This window comes from Sylvia atricapilla, chromosome 1, assembly GCF_009819655.1.
Source record: "Sylvia atricapilla isolate bSylAtr1 chromosome 1, bSylAtr1.pri, whole genome shotgun sequence".
NCBI lineage: Eukaryota > Metazoa > Chordata > Aves > Passeriformes > Sylviidae > Sylvia > Sylvia atricapilla.
In genome coordinates, this window is record NC_089140.1 from 140003064 (window position 1) to 140024264 (window position 21201).

Consider the following 21201-nt stretch of genomic DNA (forward strand, 5'->3'; position numbering starts at 1 on the left):
AAGGGTAAAAAGATACTAAAAATAATATTGTCCCTTCTCTCCCTATTGCCCTTTTCCTGTCTATATACATAACTGGTGTTAGAAGGGAATGATTTTGGCAGGTGGTGCTTGTGGGGAGTTTTATACTTAGTAGAGAGAAAGCTCTAATCAAGCATCCTTCAGCACTGCAGTCAGCCAAACCCCTCTGCAGATTTTTATAAAATGTGATACCAAATGTTAGGAGTGTTTTATAATATTTTCAGCTTAAAATGAGGTTGTTTCAAGAATCAAGAATCCATGTATAAATTTAAAAACAAAATAATTGGCTGGTTTATTTGGAATGAAAATGGATTTCAGGACATTCATGTAGCTGGAGCATTGAACAGAATTTGGAAGAAAGAGAAAGGAGCTCCTCCAGAAACTAGGCAAAAGTATAAAATAATTTATTGCTCCTTGGGGACTTAATTTCTTCAGAAGCAACTGAATTTTTAGATTGATGTGTGTTTGATGTAGGAGCACTTTACGAGCAGGAAGATACCTTTTGCTACAGACTCTTGGGTTCTTTCTGAATCCATTTCTAAGGAATTTCTCTAAGCTTACCCCAAAATGCAAAAATGAAAAATAAAAATTATTTAACCAGCTTTATGCTTGTGGAGAATGATTGGAAGTTTCCCATGCATTCCCAATGCTCACTAGATTCCTATCAACATATCACACGTGGAAAGCAGCAGAAAAATTGCTCAGCCTCTGGATGGAAGGAAGGGTTTTTAAGTTTCAAGTGACTACAGAAAGGAGGGTAAATGGAGTCAGACTCCATCCATTGCTATGTTCTGAAGCATTGTTTGTATTTAACTTGAGCACGATGTATAGTCCTGTCCTGAAGATCTCCAGCCAGCCACCTGGAAGTCTTTATGAAAAATGTGTTTCTTTTCACTGGTGTCGTCAGCATTTTGGTCGTATGTGGAGCCAATTTAATGTTCAAGCTCAGTGCCAGGTTAGCAACTCTGAAAATCAGGCTCTACCTCCAAGTTCAGAAAATGCCCTGCAACACTGTGTGCTAAGTACTAGGCATTAGCAGGAAAAAAACCCCACCTGTTTGCTTTTCTAGTAGTGTTGCTTTCCCCCTCTTAAACTGTTGGAATTGCTGCAGGAGCCTGTTACTGGCTCTGAGCTGAGTAGCAAGGTGCTGGTGGAGCAGGAAGATGAAAAGGTGGAGGAGGCCAGATGTGTCTTTTAGCTCACCTCTCTTGCCTACCACCTATTCAATCCCAGCCTGTAAGAAGAGGACACTTAGGGAACGGGTTAGAAATGGTGCATCGAAGAGAGCTTTACTGGAAAATGTCAGTAGTGAGAGACATCAGTGAACTTCCCTGCTAACTTGCCTGGCCAATGGCCTCTTTTCTCTTGTTTACTCTGTCACTCCGTCAAGCGGTAATCAGAGGCTTTGGAAAGAGACATGGATTGAGAGAGTGTGTGGAGTTCTGTTAGAAACCTCCACTTGAACTTCTAGGCCCGTGGTGTCCCATTCCCAGATGAGATTCCTCTCAGCAGTAACACACTGAGCTGGATCTTCCAAGAACGACCACCTCAGAGGGAAAGGACAAGTCATTCTCTTGACAGATTCAGTTCTCAGTGTCTGTTGCCAGCTGAGAGGCCACGTTGTGTTACCAGGCCCCTACAGTACACAATCCCGGATAAATTACTAGAATTTTGCTCCTTGCTTATTTGCATAAGTATAGGAGTTTGGAAAAAAAACCAAACACTGATTATTCACAGCCCTCGTATCTATTTTAACTAGTTTACAGCACTCTTTTCTCTTTTTCTTTTAGCTACTTTGAATATATTTTGATTTTGTTTATGAACTGGGACTAAAACATCTAGTGTCTGACTTCTGAGTGCCCAGAAGTAGCTCTGCAAACTGGTTTACCTCTGTAACATGGTCTAGAAACCAAAAGAATCAACATGTTTTTTTCTCCTTTTTGATTTCTGGTTATTTTTATAATATATGGGTAGTTTTCTTAACTTTGTTGAAAAATGGAAAAGCCATAGTAGAAGTTATTCTGAGGCACTAGTAGCTTTCAGATGCTTCAGTGGAAGTACAGTTCTTCTGCTACTGGATGGACTTCAGCTCTTATGTGGTCTGAAGTGGTGAATAAAATTTACAGCCACTCAGCCCATCCTATTATGATTAAAGTACAATAAATACCTAAGCTGTCACTGGGAAAGTTACTGTCCTCAAGCACAGCTTCATCCTTATTTGTTTCCTGGCTTCATATGAAAGAGCCAGTTAAACACGTGTTATCAAAAGCCACATTTACAGCTGTGATGGCAAAATTCCAGTGGAATTAAATGGAACTTTTGCCAGTTGAGTCAATTAAATATTTTTATTTCCAGTTTTAGCTTCATCTGGATTAAAAAAGAAAAAAATCACAACCCTGTGTAATTATACACTCTACTCACAACTGAACATCTTGAAAAGAGGACATTTCTGGGAGTAGTTTAATTTTTTTAAATGCAATACTTAGTTCTCCTCACAGGACAGTATTCTCGTAAAGACAAATTAGGCAAAGAACACCTGAGATTTCCATTTGTGCAGAAACCACGAAAATTTAATTTTCTTTGCTGGAGAATATGTTTGTGAGCTTGGTATTGTTTTCAATAACTGATGCTATCAAAGTTATCTTTAGTGAAGGGTTGTAAATAATTGGTTTCAGTTGCTTGTGGTCTCCATGGGGCTGAACTGAAGACATTGCTTGTTTTGGATGGGGGCAAGACATAAACCCATGGTTAGCATGAAGGGGAAAGACAGTTTGATGGTATTGTTGAAGCATGTCCAGAGCACAAATATGAAGGCAGCTCCTGGGACCTGAAGGCGTTCTTAACTCAAATGGCAAGTTTTGATACTCATGCTTTCATTCTGAGGGCAATTAACCATTGCAGTAACTTAGAATGCAGTAACCTACAAAAGTGAGGGATTATCTGATTGGCTTTCTGTAAGCCATGCTCTTCTGGCACCAAAGATGACTTGAGTGAATTTTGAATATTCTGCCATTTATTAGGAGCAAGCCAAGAGGTCTCTGAGTCTTTAAGTCCCTGAGGGAAACCCACGGCTTTAACTTGTGAGCATTTTGCTTTAGGAGTAGGATATTTTTGTGTCAGTGTTTATGTTCTCTTTAACTTGGATAAACTTTACTGGAAATCAGACTAAAAGAAACCTGATGCAGACTTTTATCTTGGCCTTCAGTGTTTGCTTTCAAAGAAGGTTTGCCTTGCACAGAAATTCATCATTTATTCTAGAATGAATGTTTTCTTCTTAGCCTGAGTAGATTTGTTCCATGTTTAGAATTTTTTATTGACATTTTATCCTGTGAACATCACATACCGGGGTGTAGTTTTGTATGTGTTAATAATTATAATTGAGTGCATGGCAGGCCATGCTTTCAAAACATTGGGGCTGTTGCCTTTGAAGTCAGCAAGTAATGTTAACATGCAGCAGGATAAGCAATGGTCCTTGTACTAAACATCTGTGTAGATTGCAGATGGTTGTAATGGGTGAGTCGTCTTCGCAAAAAAGCAATTCACACAAACAGACTTTGCCTTTTGCAAAGGGCAGGCCTTTCCTTGCAGGTCCTGTGTGATAAGAGATAATTTGGATACATTTACCTTCTTACAAGGCCTGCAACACAGGTAGAGAGTTGCAATAGATTTGTTTCCGCATATGTTTGAAGCAAGACAGGGCTAAGCAAATTTCAGGCATCTGGCATAAACCACCACCACCACCCTTCCTACAAAATTATGCAACTGAAGGAAACAAAAGGCAAAAAAGGGGAACAGGCAATGCCTTAACTGTGCCAGGACAGTGGCAAAGGACCTTGTAGAGGTAACATAAAGAGGCCATTATGCTTTGGTTAAAAATGATGTGCTCACTGCGGGTTTACTGGTTGCAGTGGTGTGGCCTGTTTTCCATGTGGTTGGGTCACACAGTATGTTGCCCTGGAAGCCTTTTGTTCCTGCAGAAGACCCAGAACTCCTCCACAGATCCTGAATCCACTTCAGTTCAGCAGACTTAGATTTGATAAACTTAATGTGAGCAATTCTTTGCCACTGATGGGTTTTAATTACTATTTTTTTCCACACTTAGACTTTCTATTTACTTATTTATTTCCATTACAAATTAGCTAAAGGAGGTAAAAAATACGATCTATGACCCCTTGAGGGGAAACCTGATGAGGTTTTGTTCAGCCAGGAGATGAGGAGAGAGCTCATTGCAGTTACAGCTTTCTCCTGAGGAGAAGAGGAGGGACAGGCACTGATCTGTTCTCTTTGGTGACCAGTGACAAAACCCAAGGGAACAGCCTAAAGTTGGGTCAGGGAAGGTTTAGTTTAAATATTAGGAAAAGGTCACTGGAACAGGCTCCCCAAGGAAGTGGTCACAGCACCAGCCTGACAGAGCTCAAGAAGTCTTTAGATAATGCTCTCAGGCACAGGGTGTGACTCTTGGGGATGGTGCTGTGCAGGGCTGGGAATTGGACTCGATGATCTTCGTGGTGTTTTCCAACTCAGCATATTCTTTGATTCTATGATTCCTTGCAAAAATGAGGTGTTCTCTAGCTGCTTTGCCCTAAGAGGTAGCAGTTAGATGAGCAGAGAGGAAGGAAGGGGACCAGGCAGTTGGAACTGTAGATATTGCCCATTCAGTGGCTGTTTTCTTTCTGCTCTGTGTGATGAAGGTGCTGTGTATAGACTTTGACTCTGAAAATGAGGAAGCTGTGAAGCCAGGAGAGCAATTACCAGTGCTGAGAGGGAGGGAGGTCTGGAAAATAGGGGGGAAGTCCCACAAACCAGCCTGGATTTGGTGTCTTTGAACCATCCAAATCAAACACAGACTTTATGAGAATTTCCAAGTCACCAATGGAAACTCAGGGTCTGGAATTTATAGTTTTGACACCTACTATAGTTCAACACTGCTTATTGTGATGGCTGCATATAGAAAGTGTTTTTATAGGATGATATAGAGGTAGTGCAGAAGGAGCTGGAAAGCTGGAAGTCAGGAGTGCTTTCTCTGAATTACTAGATTTGTGATCACCATAGATCAGACACAAGGAGAGAAATTTAGTCCCACGAGCAAATGCAGGAACACAATTTACTGGCTCTGCCTATCAGAGGAATATCAGAGTTTCAAGACTGGGAAACATTCAGATTGGGCTTTATTTGGGGGTCAGATTTTGACTGTGATGAAACTCCTTTCTCATGTTGTAGCAAGAATCTGCCATAACCAGTAAAAACTCTCTCCAGGAACAATCTTGTGCTGAACCACTCTTTGGTGGGTGAATGTTTAAAGGAAAATTTGCTGTAGCACTAAGAATTTGACTTTTCTGGGCCACACATTAATTTATAGCTACAAGGTTTGGAAGACTCTTCTGACTTAGAATAGTTGCACCTTGGTGTAGTTCAGAGGCAACTTTCCACAGGAAGTGCAGCCTGGAAACTGAATGATGCCTCTGCATACCATCCTGATGAAACCATCATGGCAGCAGGAATGTTTAAGACCCCAAGAATGACACTTCCCTTGAGAGGCTGTCAGGGGACAGATGGAAAAAGAACCAAATAATTCTTATTTTTCACCTCCTTCTTTCTCTGCCATCTGTTTTTAGATGAAAAATAACATATGGAACTATAATACTGGTTAAATAATAAACACTGCTCACACTTCTGATCAAAATGTGACTGAATACTATTTCCTTAGGTTTACCAGGGGAGAAAGGAGAAAAAGGCAATCCAGGTGTTGGAACACAGGGACCCCGAGGCCCACCAGGATCCACAGGTAAACTTACATTTGAGGCATCTGGATTAGATGACTCTGACCCATGTATGAAGAAGCTTACAGCAGCTCTTTCTCCTCAAGGAGAGTAGCAGAAGAGTAGCAGTTCAGGCACCTTAACTGTCATAATGTTCTTACTATATAATATCATGTTTGGATGTGCCACATGATGGTGTCACCCATCACACAAGTATTTTCTTTTTCCTTATGATAAACTGCTTCTCCAAGCCCACCTTTTAAAAATGTTTCAAGTATTTTTTTTCAGACATGGGTTCTGGAAGGGGAAAAGATTAATCTGGACTAATTACATTTGTTTCCTCATTGATTTAATGTCATACCTAAATGTGATTTGACAGAGAAACATATATGTTTGAGCACATTATATCACATGGATTTATATTTAGGTCCTGAAAAAGCAGAGAGAGAGATAACCAGGTCCTGTTGAAACAGGGGTAAAATTGTATTGACCTCATGAGGATATCCTGGCCATTAGGCACTGATACCAAGTCACAGCATTACGCAGATGCTGGTATCCAGAAATAGAGTGGGAGGAATCAAGAGCTGTGCAGGCATCCAGGGCTGTCCTTTCCCCATGAAAATCCCTTTCCAGAAGTCTGATGTTTGGTGAAACATTTGCTCCAGTTCTGGCTAGAAGCTGTCACTGGCAAGGAAAATGAAGCAGCAGCCAGAGAGGGAGCTCACTGAGAGTGGGTCTCCTCTCATGCTGCTTCTCTGTCTTTGTTGCCAGAGGCTGAAGTCTTTCCCTCAGCTTACCCTGAGGAGTCAGAGCCAGGATGCCTTGCTCCTCCTCTCAAGCTGTCTCCTGGAAGTGTTTATAACACTCAGTGCCATGTTTTCCAGCCAGGAAAGATGGCCTCATATCCCTGCTTTCATGAAAGACACTGCTCAAATGTTTCATCTCCCTGTTCTATGCAGGACCTCCAGGAGAAAGTCGAACTGGCAGCCCAGGACCACCAGGATCTCCAGGCCCACGAGGTCCTGCTGGTCACACGGGCTCCCCGGGCTCACAGGGTCCTGCTGGGCCTCCAGGGTACTGTGACCCATCCTCCTGCGCTGGCTACGGCATGGGAGGTGAGTAGCGAGGAGTCGGGACAGCTGCCGTTTGCAGAGGTGTGGGGGGCATTTTCTAACAGCCCAAGTGAGATGGAGGCTACTGATGAACCTTGCAAAAAAAATGTGGTGGCTCCCTAAAAGCCTGCGTGTCCAGTGTGGCTGTACTTTGTGGGACTGCAGCACGAAGAGAAGGTGACCCAGCGTAGTGACCAAAGGACCACCGTCTGATCCCAGCCTGTAAAACTGATCCCGCCCAGTGGGTTTTGTCCTGTATGTGTTTGTGTAGTTGTATGAGCCTGCTCCATCCCAATGGTCTGTGTTGAAGCCCTACCAACTCATGTTTGTGACAGCAGTTTTTACACTTATAGTTTTTCAAATGTGTTGCTCAGCCTCCCCTTCCATGTGCCTCTGAGTGGCATGAGAGCATGACCCTTACTAAACCTGTAGTAGAGTAACCTGGCACAGGGATGCACGTGTCCGTCATTAACCAGTGAAGCCATCTGGAGAAAATGATTCTTTCTGTATCTTCTCTGTATCCTACTTTCCCATCTTGTTATAGCACGGAGAGGCCATGGGAAGAAGTTAACACAATTCCCAAAAATTATATCACCCAACCTAAAATCAAAATTTATTAGTAAAGCACTAAACGACAGATGTTACACATAAGGCATATTTGTTTGGTGTTTACAGTTTAATCTGCCCCGAGCTGATTTGTATGTTTTACTCACCTGAATGTTTTTGTTGTCGTCTCTTCCTATCCTTTCCTCCTCACTTCCCCTCCCTGTTGTTCATTTCCTGTTTCAAGGCCCAATCCCTTACAATGGCTACCAGTCCAGAAGGTGAAAGGCTCATTCTGGTTCAGGTCTCATTGGGCTGAAGGTCAGAGATGGATGCTGAACTGCTCTGTGCTTTCCAGCAACGATAATGACTACCACTAATGAACTTACAGCTGCTGTACATGCACTTGGCTTCCTGGCACTGCTAAAAATTACTGCCTGACCCATTTTTGCCTGCTAATCCTGTATTCTAGCCCATAATTGGAATAAACTATAGCAGGCAGAGTGTGCAGTGTATAATGAGCACAGTATTACAACTGGACATTTGACAAATTGTGGTGGTGGTTTCCAACTAACTTGGCTGTCTGTTGGTGGGTTTCCAATTGCTCCAGCTTATTAATTTTGTTAAATGTTTTCATTGTTCCTTTATGTGAATAAAAGATGTGTATTTAAAGATTATATATATATACTCACACACATTATATAGAAATATATCTATATATAAAATGTCAGTTTCCTAATGAACGCTTCAATTTTCTACTCCCCTCCTCCTGTGTTAACCGTATGAATACTCTTGGTGGTGGTGGGTTAAGGTGGATACGGTGAGCCAACTGATCAAGACATCCCAGTAGTGCAGTTGCCACATAACTCCTACCAAATCTATGACCCCGAGGACCTTTACGATGGTGAGCAACAGCCGTACGCAGTTCACGGGTCCTACCCCTTTCCATCCCCATACTCCCAGTCCTATCCATCACCTCATCTTGCTCAACCAGAGTTCACTCCTGTTCAAGAAGAGATGGAAGCCGTTGAGCTGAGATCCCCGGGAATTAGTCGCTTCGCAAGGAGGATAGCCAAAAGGAGCGCCAAGACCCCAGAACACACAAAGGCCAACAGAAAAAGCCCCTCTCAATGAACTGTTTAAAAAAGGGAAATGTTTTATGTGCACCTGTGTTTGGCCTTTTGTCCCAGCGCCTCACCTGTCACTGAAGATGTTTACAGGCTCGTATGTTAAAGGAGAAAAAAGTGTACATGGCCAGTTGACACAACAAATAATGGTAATTATCTTGCATGCCAGAAGTTTAGTATGTTAGTGGGTTGGTGCTAGCTGATGATGAAAGGTCACTTGTAGATCTTTCTCTGGAGTATTGTTCCGTTCACTCTTCAAACTTTATCTGAAAAACCGTATTTGGCTAGGTGGTGTATGTAAAACCATTCACAAAACCTTTTTTCTTACCCATTTTTTCCCAGCTGATTATTTTCTGTTTGTTTTGGATGAATTGCTTTACTAGCAGAGTAGCCTGACTAAATCCACTGGAGAAAAATGCATCAGGTGTCCTTGCACCCGGCTTATTATCCTTTTGCAAAGATTTCTTACATTAACAGACCATGGTTTTCTTAACTCACCTAAAATAAATACACAAGAATGTTCTGTGAGAGCACACTGATAATTTATTGTGAACCTCTTTCATTTCTGTTTTGTATGCAAATAAAAGTGGCAAGCTTTTGTATGGTAATTCTGTATTCATTTCATTTTTAACTCAAAACAATTGCATTAGATCTTCAGGGGACAGAATGTAATAAGAAGGAAATACATTTCCTGTTTTCAACTCTTTGGGGCAATGGTTTTATCTTAAAGGATGTAGTATAAACATCAGTTAGCCTTATTTTTTAAATTATACATGGACAAATGTAGAGAGTAACTATGAGCTGAGTCACATGCACTAACTGTGGATGTGAGATTCCACATGCCAAAAGACTGGCAGGGGTAGTTGGGATGGCAACTTGGATCAGCTAACAAGGAGAGGAAGGCAAAATGCCAACCCAACCACTTGAGCACAGAGCAATTCATCATCTACAAACAAAGTAAGTTATAAAGACACTCAATAAGCAGCTTTGAACAGCACTGGTGCCTGAGCAAGATTTAGCTCAAAAATGGCCATTTAAATTGAAAGCATAGGTTTGGAACACTTTTTCTTCAGCCCTATACAGACATGGAGAGGCTGTCCTGTACATCCCAGGACTGTCTTCCTGCTCATCCCTGACTGGGAATGGGTCTAGCCATATTCTACAGTAAAGAAAAGCCTATCAGACTTGGCCTCTGACCACTGCCAGCAGTGCCCTTAGCTCACCAGGAAGATGAATGGGTACCTTTACTGTGTGATCTCCAATTACCTCACCTAGAGGTGTCTCATTAGTAGCACACACAAATTCCACATGTGACTTGCAGGCTCTGGCTGCGGGCTGGATACCTTCCTAGTTTCTTTCTGTTTCCCATTACTTCTTTCACCTCTGATTCCAATAATTTTCTTGGGGAGAGGCAATAAAAGTTGATTGAATGTTAGTTGAATGTTACTTCATTACCTGCACTTGCATTCAAAATAGAAGGTAGAAAAGTCATGATGGTGATTGAGTCACCATCCCTGGATGTGTTTAAAAAAAACACTCCATGTGGCACTCGGTGCCATAGTCTAGTTGAGTTGTTAAGGCACGGGTTGGACTCGATGACCTTGGAGGTCTCTTCCAACCCAGTGATTCTGTATTCTCTAAGTATAATGTAGTTCATGGACTTAATTTTTTAGCAGCTTAACCCCACTTGACATAACACTGATGCCCCATGTAAGCATGGCTCTCTTGGCCACAAGCAGGTACCATGGCCTGGCACATGCAACTGATACTCAAAGGTATTATTATAACTAAATACAGTAATGCCTGGGGTCACAGGGTTGATTTCCCTGCTGGCACCGGCTGTGAACACCTCTGTTAATTTACCCCAACTGCAAACTACCTCTGCCCCTCCTTGTTTTTCCAACTCCTGTCCATGTTCTACTGACACAGCTCACAGTTCTGCCTGAGATACGCTGACCTGTGGAAGCCACTGAGAAGGTCACTGATGGAAAAAATAAGCTTTCAAGCAATTCTGCCCGTGTTGTATTTGAAAGACTTAGAGTGTACTGCTAAAAGTGCACAATATATTAGTCCTGACTGGCTGTCCTGCAACACTATTTCCAAATCTCAAGTTCTTTCTGGGACCACAGAGAATGATAGGGCAATACCAGGGATGTATGGACACAGTATAACCAAACTGATCAAAATAAGGCAATTGGTGTTATTTACTCCATGTAACAGCCTGATGGTAACAGCCTGACCAAATCCCTGAGGGTGCTTGTGGTGTGCTGTGCTATGCCAGTCCAACAGCTCCCACACACCTTCTGGGCTCGGGGAGCAGCTGGAAGCAGCACAGCACCCCTCTGCTCACAGGGAATTTGGATGCTCTCAGCCTGAGGCATCGCCCACATGGGACACCTGCACAATCAGCTGCCACTGCCACTCCTCCTCACACCACAGGGATGCACATGGAGTGAATTAAACAAATTACTTGGGGATAAAAAAGTGGCCATACTCATCCCAATTATATAACAATTTATATACCAAAGAACAACCTTCAATTGCAGTAGTTAATTTGTTTTAACTTTCTATTTACTGTGCCATTTGCTGGCACCATGCTGACCAGAATGCTTCAGGTATCATTGATCATATAGTCACTTGCTGGACATACCTTGGTAAGAAAGTGTAACTAACTAGTGGGCTCTACCCAATTATACAAATACTATTCAGGAATTGCATGTTTTCCAAAATAAGTAAGTCAGTCAGTCAAGATTTTCTCCAAATTCCAGTTTCTGAATAATCAAGTGTCTCGTATTTTTCCAGACTACCTATGAAACTGAAGCTACTGACTGAACTATTTGGCACATAGTGAGCAGCTGATGCCACACAGATCTTACCAATAAACTGTGTACTGTGTCCTTACACATAAAAGAGCATTTAGTGCAACCTAGGACTTTAAAAAATACTTTCATTAGTTAATGCAGTGTAGTAACTGCCTTGGAAATGAAGGTTGCACATTCACTAGGTAGGAATTTTTCCTGAGATACGCCCATCTGAGTGACAAAGTAAGGCCCAATACCAAACTATTATTTAATGTAAGGTTATAAAAAACCAACATGTTTTCCTCCTGTATGATGCTTGTATGAAACAGATGGAGAACACTCAAATTCTCCTCACCAAACACTGTAAAAATTGTCGAATAATGTACCAGCATTTCCTACAACACAGAAAACAACAGGTGCCTTCTCATCTACAGAACAGCTTTGGCTTGAGAGTTTTCGGAACAGGAAAGCAGAAAGGATTTCAGGGAAGTAGCTTGCAAAAGTGAAGTAAATTTTAAGACATTTTTGCATCATTCAACACTTAAGTTTGGTTTCCTTATTAGGTTTTCATAATAAAAATGTTGCTGCTTTGCTCTGTAATGTGTTCCTTAAAATAAATAAGGCACGTTCCTGTGACTTGAATGAAAATCAGATTGAGGATGAAGGGGGAAAAAAGGAAAAGTATCTCTCTGTGATCTGCCTTTACTGCCTGTTATTTCAACTTTAATGAAATCCATTCTACATTGGGCTGTCAGCAGAACCTCCTTCTTGTGAGGAAGAGTCGTTTCATAAAATGCACTGCACAGCCCCAAATGAGTGTTCTGGTTGGTAACAAGCAGAGTTACTCTGGAGGTCCAGAGAGTGCCATCTTCAAAAGCCATGCCCAGCTGGAGCAATGCTCTGCCTGGCTACTTTCCAAGGCAGACAGAACCACAGGGATATCAAATCTCCCAATGACGATCATGTAACATCTCAACATCAAGAATAAAATACCATTAGGAACACATTTAGTGACATTCAGCAGCTAGAAATTAGTCACCCTTGCTCTTGTCATTCAGCACAGCCAAGATTTAGATGCAGATGAACAGTAGTCTGAAAAGGTAAGGTTATTAAAAAAAAAAAAAAAAAAAAAAAAAGTAGTTGTCATTTTGTTCCTTAGAGCATAATGTATCAAAAGATGGTCAAAACTCAAAGATGAAAAATTATGGCTGGTGACCATAATTGTTCTCCGCTCCTCCTGCATGGAATTCAAGTTTTACAACTTCATAGCAGTAGTCCATGTATTGTTCTATGAAATACAAATACTCATTACAAAGGTATTAATTCTTTAATAACAGTATCAAATCAAATGACATTAACAACTACCAGAATACAGATGGTATTAAGAAGGTAATACCTATTCTTAGCTGTTTCAAATACATTAATTTCTATAATCTTGCCAAGTCAGGTTTGCTGACAGCTGTCAGAAACATTCAGTATAGAAGGGCTGACTGAGCTGCACAGATGCTTCCATATTAGAAGAATTTTCTTTGAAGGAGGAGAGACACTCCTGATGGCACTTCTTCTTTTCTTGTTATTACTTCCTTCGAAAATCTTTAGGTCTGTGAGGAGAAAAAAAAAGTGTTTTAAGAAATGCATGTGCACTACAGTGGCTTTGCTTTAAGGCTGCAGTAGCAGCCTCATCTAGTTTTACTTTCTTTGAAGTCTAGTTTTATTTAATCTAGTTTTATTTCCTGGTGAAGTTTTTTTGACAAAGAAGAGTGTTTTCTGGATTACACAAATGAGACAGAACAAATTAAAGAAATTTACTGAGACTTCTAAGAATTAACAGACGTCAAGACTAATTGTCACTCCTACTTTTCTAAGCAAAACAAAAAACATCTTGAACTGAATGCAGTCTCACAGGGCTTTAAACACGAGCACTGATTTGTCTCCACTCTTAAAAACTGAATAATCCATGCATAAGGTGGTAAGTTTTAGTTAACAGCACAGACCACCACAACACTACTAAAGTAGTTAACACTGATGATTTAAAAAAAAAAAACCTAATTTGAATCTTACAAGTTCTGCAATCCCCTTTGATTGGATGACAAATGTGGAAAACATTCAGATAGAAGCAGACTGCTGTTTCCAATCCTCTGTAATTTCATATTCAGGCACATCTCTCTCCTTGCCTGCCACACTTCCACTGTCTGCAGGAAGCACATTTCTCCCTGAACTACACAGCTCAGACCAGCTCATGGCTTTTAGAATGCCAAGTTTGCAGACCAGATGCATGTCTACACCCCTAAGATGTCCTGCAGAGAAGCTGCGCATCCTGGACTCTGCCCAGTCCCTCCCAAACCCCCAGCACAGGCCAGTGGTCCCTGAGGTGCCCAGGACACGGCCGGTGTGCCCAGCACGGAGCGGCCGCTCCTCGCAGCCCCCATCCCACACACACAGCGCTCCTCACTGCTCCTCTCATCTGGGAATCAAAGCAGCTTGGGGAACTCACCAGGACTCAACAAGACAGGTATTAACAAAGGTTTTAGAGACATCTAAAGGGATACAGGGCCAAATTTGCCATGAAGCTGAATGAAAAATTCTGGCATACAGGAAAACCTGCAAACCACTACACTAACCAAGGTAAATTTCCAAAAGTGGTAAATTTTATCTGTAATTTAGCTCAATAATGGAAATGAAAAGCGGACAGCAATGGAAGCAGACAACTTACTTTAAAGACTGAGTTTAGATGGCTGCAGAGATGCCACAAAGAAATCCAACACTTGCTTAGTCCTATGTTGCACTGCAAGGTGAAGCCATTCACACAACTCTTGTATGAGCCCATAAATTCTCACATCAAAGCTCTGGAACCCAGTTTGTGTTACTTCAAGAGTAACATATAAAATTGTGCGAATTTTATGGATCAACTATAAAAAAGAACTAATGTTCATACTGTGATGAATCACAAAGCTGCTTTGTTTCCCATTTAAATAGCATATTCTGTATTAACATTTGGATTAGCATCTTTTGTGCATGACAGAACTACTTCAAGTACATGTATGTTGTTTACATACTTGCTTTATGTTTAAGTTGAATGTACTGAAGGTTTGATGGCTGGTGTGTGCTGGGAAGTCAAGTCATATTTCCTAGAATCCCAGACTTCAGTACTTGGAGATTCTCACAGAATCACAGAATGATTTGGGTCAGAAGGGACCTTAAACATCATCTGATCCCAGCCTCTCTGCCATTCCACATTTTGTTACTCAGATCTCGCTCTGTGTGCCAGAATAGGTATTTCATTATATCAAACTGTGGAGTGGTAAGAGTATGGGATTTTGAAAAATTCTCATCAGTGACTTAGAAGTTTTATCACTACATTCATCCTAGACAGGTGGACAGAGCTGGAAGATTTTAGGCAACACAGCATGGCAAAGACATCCTTGTCTTGCAGCTTATAGTTACTACTCTTTCTTTTTTATAGGCCAATCAATCCTCCTGTGCATTGCTCAAAGGATTTTGCATTTTTCTATGACGGGCTCACTTAAAATTTCAATCTAGGGATATGCTGGGGTGCTGCAGAGCTACAGGTCTCACAGCACTTTGTTCTGGGTTGAAAATCCTTTTTTTTTTTCTTGCTTGCTTGTAATCTGCATTTCAACTTTAATGCTCATTGTCTTAAAATTTAAATGCATAAAACACTGGACTCTTAGTTTGCAATCTTATGCAGTTAATGAAGCTTAAAGACAGGATTTTCCACACTGAAACACTTGTGTGAACAAATACAAAAGTTTTTAAAGCCTTTTCTATTGCCACAGTAGGCTTTTTATGCCCACTAGTACTTGGCTTTTGGACTGCTTTTGAAGAGTCCCTGGCACCAGGAAAACTAAGCCTTGAAAAGCACTGCCTTTGGCAAAAGTGTTATAGGCATTTTGTCAGACAAAGAATATGAACCCACAAAAAAGCTGTCTACTCAGAGAGAATTATGAACTACTTGTGAGCATCAATGCTAACTGCTCATTGATAAGTGACATAAATCCATGTGAGAGTACTTCTTCTTTGATGGGAGCGGTTTTGCTGTTCCTCAGCAAAGGCCTGAGTTCATGCACTTGGAACAAAGGAAATGCTATCTCCTGGAACAGACAGTTTAGAAATTTACCCAAAGGCAAGACTTCACATAGCTGCTTCTCTTCTTCTTTTTATTTTTAAAATAGCATTCTTGGGGAAAAAAAGCTTTGCTGTATATTGACAGGAGACTCCAAGACAAGGGGAAATGGGGGAATGTAGGAACCAATGTCTCTGCAATCTATGCTGAAACACAAACTATTATGGGTTCACTGAAAATATGCAATATTAGTCTGTGCAGCAGATGTCTGCCACCAAAATATGTAAAAAATTTGTCTCACTAACATTTTTATATTCCACATAAAAAGAGTTAAGACAGTTTCGTGAGTTCTAGGCAAAATAAAAATACTAGCAAATACAGGAAGCCTCTCAGTGCTTCTCTCTTAACAAACACTTTACCACTGAGTAAATGGCACTGAAGAGCTGGTCCTAAGCTCTGATTACAGCTTTTAAATCTCTTAAAGCTTCCCAGGGAGGTAATGGATTCTCTCTCTCTGAAGACACTCAAAACCCACCTGGATAGATTCCTGTGTAACCCGCACAAGGGGACCTTGCCTTGGCAGGGGGGTTAGACTGGATGATGTCCATAGGTCCCTTCCAAACCCTCACAATTCTGTGATTCTGTAAACTCTCCCAATTTTTAACCATACTCACAGCTATCAGAAGAGAAAAACAATTGATGTAAAATACCAACAATCCATAGCCACTGAAACTTACAAAACAGATAAACCTGCAGATATGTCCAGTTCCTAGGATCAGCTTTTGTGATGGAAAGCAAAAGGGTCTTAGTGTTCCCCACTGTAACTGGTAGAGAGCTCCCCAAAACTCTGCAGAATTCATGGTTTTCATATAAATGTTGTCTTTTGATGTGGACGCCAGCCCTACACTCTGCAGTGCTGCAAAAAGCAATGGACTGTGAGAGTTTTCCCATTACAGTTTCTAAACTTCTTTGGTCTGTGCCCCTTACTTCATGAAGTAAGACTGAGGTCAAACTAATCCCTAGAACATGGAGAAGTCCTGCCTTTCTTCAGGGACTTCAGAAATGACCTGAAGAGGCTTGTGTCCTTGGGCTAAAGCTTGCCATTGTAAATTCTCTCTTCAGTGTCTCTGCAGATTTCACAATTACAGTTATGTTTGAAAAGCACTGCAGAGTGTAGAGCTGGCATCTGTATCATGAATTAATACTCAAATTTGGTGAACATACATGTGCTTCCCTAAGGAACTCCAACCAACTCCAGCATATACCCCTTTGTGCCGCTGCATAAAACAAGGTTGTGTTTAACCTAGGTCAGTTCTCTGATTCTTCATTCTGTTACCACACAAGCAGAATGAAGAGGCAGGGGAAGTGATGGATGATTCTTAACACCGAGCCTTATTGCCAGAAAAAACGCTCATGAAGCTATGACCTCAGCCTCTGAACATCTCAGATGGCAAACAGAAACTAACAGCACAAAAAGACCTTTGCATATTTGCAACTATGATGGGACCCCCCCACTTCACAGAATACTCAATATTCTTTTTCAGTGTGATGTGTAATATCCTCTTCCAAGGATATTTTTCCTTTGAGGAAGGACAGGACAGAGACCCACTGCAACAGTTAAATGTGTTCAACTTTCAACTCCTGGAGTGACTATTTATTTCAATCAGCTCTAAAGAGACTTGCTGCACAGCTCCATCTTTATTAAATTCTTGTCAGCACATTCCAGCAATGATGCTTCCCTTTGCCTAGCAATGTTTTGTGGAGATATAACAGCCTCAGAAAAAATAAAATAAGGGGGTGTGTGTGTTACTCTATGAAGGCCAAATCTAAGTAATCACTAGTCTGTGTTACACTGCAACTAACTTGATTTCAAAAATATAAAGGACAACTTCACCATCTTATTTCTAGGCAAACAAGCTAAAACCTTGTAGCATCTTACAGCAGACAGATAAGCATTACTAACCTCAAAGAAATATAAAGGCAAGGCTGTAGAGTAATATATGACACTGTCTATTCTGTATGTACAGTAGTTATTTTACAATCCAGACAACATTAAAAAATATTTTCTCTTCATTTTTAATGACTCACAATACCTCTTCAAAACTATATATTTTAATCCAAACGACTTCGTTTCTTAGAACTTCTAAACGCACTGGGATTAGTTATAACAATACACTTTGTAGTCAACACTGCCCTTCCTTCTCCTTCCAAAGGAAGTGACACACCTCGCCAGTTTCTTCTACCGCATGCTGCTGATAAACAGCATTTGGTAACATGACCTTATCTTCTTTCAAGCTCAAAATACCTGGTTAGCCATCTCTCCCCAAGCAATCCCTACTTACACGGCTTTGCTGTTACACTGCATTGACTGAGACTTTCCAAAACAAGTATTATCAAGTCAAATCTCATGGAATTGTTACAGTAACTTGTGTGCTTGCAAGCCTGTGTTAATGACTGCTAATGGTCTCAAACCTGCCCCTGCTGAGGAGTAAGACAGTCAGTGCTGCACAAGAAGTGACCTGTCAATACCTGCTCTTCACTCAGCAATGCACACCTGGTGTGGAAGCTCTGTCTGAAATTGCAATTTTCTCTTTACCTGTGGGCACTCATCTCACCACTGGAGCACATGACCCAGAGAGCTGGAATTCCCTGGAATTACTGCACTCTCTGCAGCAGTAACAAGGAGTGTTCAGAAAGGATTTACTTTTGCATCAGCACTGCAAAAGGTCAGTGCCTTAAGGCTAACTAATGTGACAGGCTAATACAGTGACTAAGATGAGAGCATTTGAAGAGTATAGTCTTAGAATTCTGTTAAGATTTTACTGCTTCCATGAAAGAGAGAAAGCTCTGCAGATACATGAAAACTTCCTTAAAATTAATGACCATCCTGTAGGAAAGGCACATCCATCTCTTGCATTCACTGTATGTATAATACTATTATTTCTATTTCTATTCTATTATAAATTTAATGACTGGTAGGATTCTCATTTGCCTAGGTTATTCATCAAAAACAAAACCAAAAAAGTATGGGTCTTAACTCGCAGTTATCAAAATGTTTCAAGAGTAACTCACCCCAGAAGGTTTTAGGGCTGTGGCTGCTATGCTGGCCTTTTATCCAGCAGCCTTTTTTTCCTACTTTCCCCCATCCTGCTCCCTGAACAGTGCAGGGTTCCCCAAAAGGCTGAAGGAGTCTTCAATATGACTGTGTAGTTTTACAGAAGCTCCCCTGACCTTTTTACACAAGGTTCAAGAATTTTAAGAAACAACAAAAATAAAATCTCTCCAAACTTGGCTGAAAAACTAGAACACATGGAGAAATAATTGGCATTAAAGTACTTTTAACCTGCCCCTATTTTTTTAAGTACTTAACAAGTGATATCCAGTAGCTCATGAAGGTCTTGTTTAGGGTAGTTTGAAAACAACACTTTTGAACAGATGACAGACTGGGGAAGACCAATCAGTAAAAAGATTTTATGGACTGATTATGCCACTTAGTTATTAGTCCTCAGTCACTCTTTGATCCCATTACTCTGTGCTGGCAAGTACACTCGATCTGTATTACTGTGATGCTCTTCTCCATAATTCTGAAAGTCACCATCACAAGGAATGTGGAATTATTGCTAACTGATGACAGTTGTCTGCTTACACAGAATGGTTCTGTGGCTCATCTTTCATATCTGCTTTTAAGGGTAATAGGTGGCTTTTAGCCTTTTCTTATAACAAAAGGTTGCAAATAATTTGGTTTTGTCTAAAATTAGCACACAATTCACACAACATGAAATCTGTTGTCTGTCTGGCACACATTTTAAGGTCATTTTATGAATAAACTATGAAATTTTGAGTATTTAAGATTTGCTTTTACAGAAAAAACTTCACACACAGAGAAAAAAAAATATTGTAAATTCCAAAACAAGAGGAATGTATGTATTTTTCAGGAACACTTTGCAAGTTGTGCCAACGTCTGTAGCTGTTAGGTAAGGGGACTACAGCTAAAGGGGATTTCTGAACACATTTCATCTTTTTCACTAACCACACTAGTAAATCAAAACCCAAGGATCAGACATTGCTATCTTTCCCTGTAAAATCAGATTATGTGGTTAGACCCAAACATCAACAATTTGATGCTGGGCGGGGGAGAAGAATTATTCTTCTACTCAAGGTGTACCTATTATCCCATGGTAACTCTATGCCACTGGTAAAATAATCAGTGAAATAGCTAATGATATTTCAACTATCACTAGATTTCCAATTCACACTGTGGCCTATTGTTAACCCTCATTTCCTCTGCTTGGGGCACAAGGTCCATTTCCATGTTAATGTTACTGCCATGCAGACCGTTGTCTTGCCTAAAAAGCACTTCTGCAAGTATCACTCCTTTTGCTCGGAGAACAAACCGCAGTAACAGAAGCTGCATTTTGTAACAAGAGTAAGAAAACATGATACTGCTTTGACAGTACAGCAACAGTGACTAATCCTCTTCTGCAGAAACAAAACTTAAGAGGTGCATTTTGTGGTCCTCAGCTGCAACTTGTTTGCTTTTTTCTACATAAAAGTAGCACTTGTTGCAATTTTTAAAAGTGTCCCTAAAGCAAGTTATCTGATATACATTTAGGTACTCTTAGTGAAATAAAGAATGACTTATTATAATTTAAAACAAAGTGGTTACAACCTCAGTTTCTGTAAAAACAAATTAAGCAAAATTGATCTAAGCTTCTTTAAACTTACTGTAATTCCCTGATATTGACCCTGCTTATATGAATTCTGCCTGGAAAAATATTTAAGTTAAATCAATGGAATATATATATAAGCTTCATCTTGTTAAGATGATGCTTTTTGAAAACAGAAGGTTTCTCTTTTAGTGATATATTCTGCTAAAACCTGTAGGATTGTATACAGAGCAAAAATGTACACCTGGCTTTGGACAAAGAATTACGCTATTCTTCAAATAAACAGAGAACTGCGTGAAGGAATGGTGAAATACTTTCCAGACTTACTGCCAGCCACAGAAGTGAAAAAAGGAAATCTAGACATCTATAAAAGAGTGATTAAAAATTAATCTAACTTTAATTTCATCTGGGCAAGTAGTTCAACAGTATCATATGCAACCATTCTTCTATTCCTTGTCAAATTTCCACTCATTTAAGTTTCCATTCTCACATATGAGATAAACAGGTTTTAAAGGAATGGCAAAGTAGCTTTGGAACTTTCTTTTTGAGAGCCTCTTCAGAAAGTTCAAGTAAAAGGGCCAGTTACCCATTTATTATCTCTTACCTTCAACTCTTGTTTTAGAAACAACCTACGCTGCCCCCAGGTAAGCGGTATGAAAATCAGTAGCACTGATCTGTTTTTGCATGCCAGAGAAAAGCCAGTAATTGAACTCAATAGGCTAAACAATCTGAACATGAATGTGTTGGATTTTTAAGATGATTGAGTTAATGACCCTTCTTGATTAGTGTCCAGTTGCTGCCTGCAGCTAAAACCTAATGTAGAGGAGAGCTATTTTCTTCTTAAGTATCTCTGGCTTTTTGTCCACAGGAATTTAGATCCAGCTCTGGCAGTCTGAAATGTGAGACTCCAAATCTCATGTTAAATGAAATGCTACACAAAATCCTGAGACATTTTATGCCCTTATTATTAAAAAAAAAGAAAAAAAAAGAAAAAAAAGAAAAAAAAAAAAGAAAAAAAGAAAAAAAATAAAAACAAGGTTAAAAAGTTACCAGTGACAGTTCCTAGATTTGATTGGGGATTAATGATCTC

The 21201-nt window shown here is 40.4% G+C and overlaps 2 protein-coding genes across 2 annotated transcripts in view; one reads left to right on the plus strand and one right to left on the minus strand.

Annotated features, from left to right (window-relative positions):
• The window catches only part of COL14A1 (collagen type XIV alpha 1 chain), a 113649-nt gene extending 104482 nt beyond the window's left edge, over nt 1–9167 (plus strand). Inside the window, exons 46-49 of the mRNA XM_066335349.1 lie at nt 5726–5803; nt 6737–6892; nt 8244–8336; nt 8427–9167. Of these exons, the coding sequence (XP_066191446.1) occupies nt 5726–5803; nt 6737–6892; nt 8244–8336; nt 8427–8566 (467 nt within the window). The 3' untranslated portion in view covers nt 8567–9167. The remainder of the gene's footprint in view (nt 1–5725; nt 5804–6736; nt 6893–8243; nt 8337–8426) is intronic.
• Nucleotides 9168–12668: 3501 nt separating this feature from the next.
• The window catches only part of MRPL13 (mitochondrial ribosomal protein L13), a 29494-nt gene continuing 20961 nt past the window's right edge, over nt 12669–21201 (minus strand). Inside the window, exon 7 of the mRNA XM_066335433.1 lies at nt 12669–12961. Coding sequence (XP_066191530.1) covers nt 12937–12961 — 25 coding nt within the window. The 3' untranslated portion in view covers nt 12669–12936. The remainder of the gene's footprint in view (nt 12962–21201) is intronic.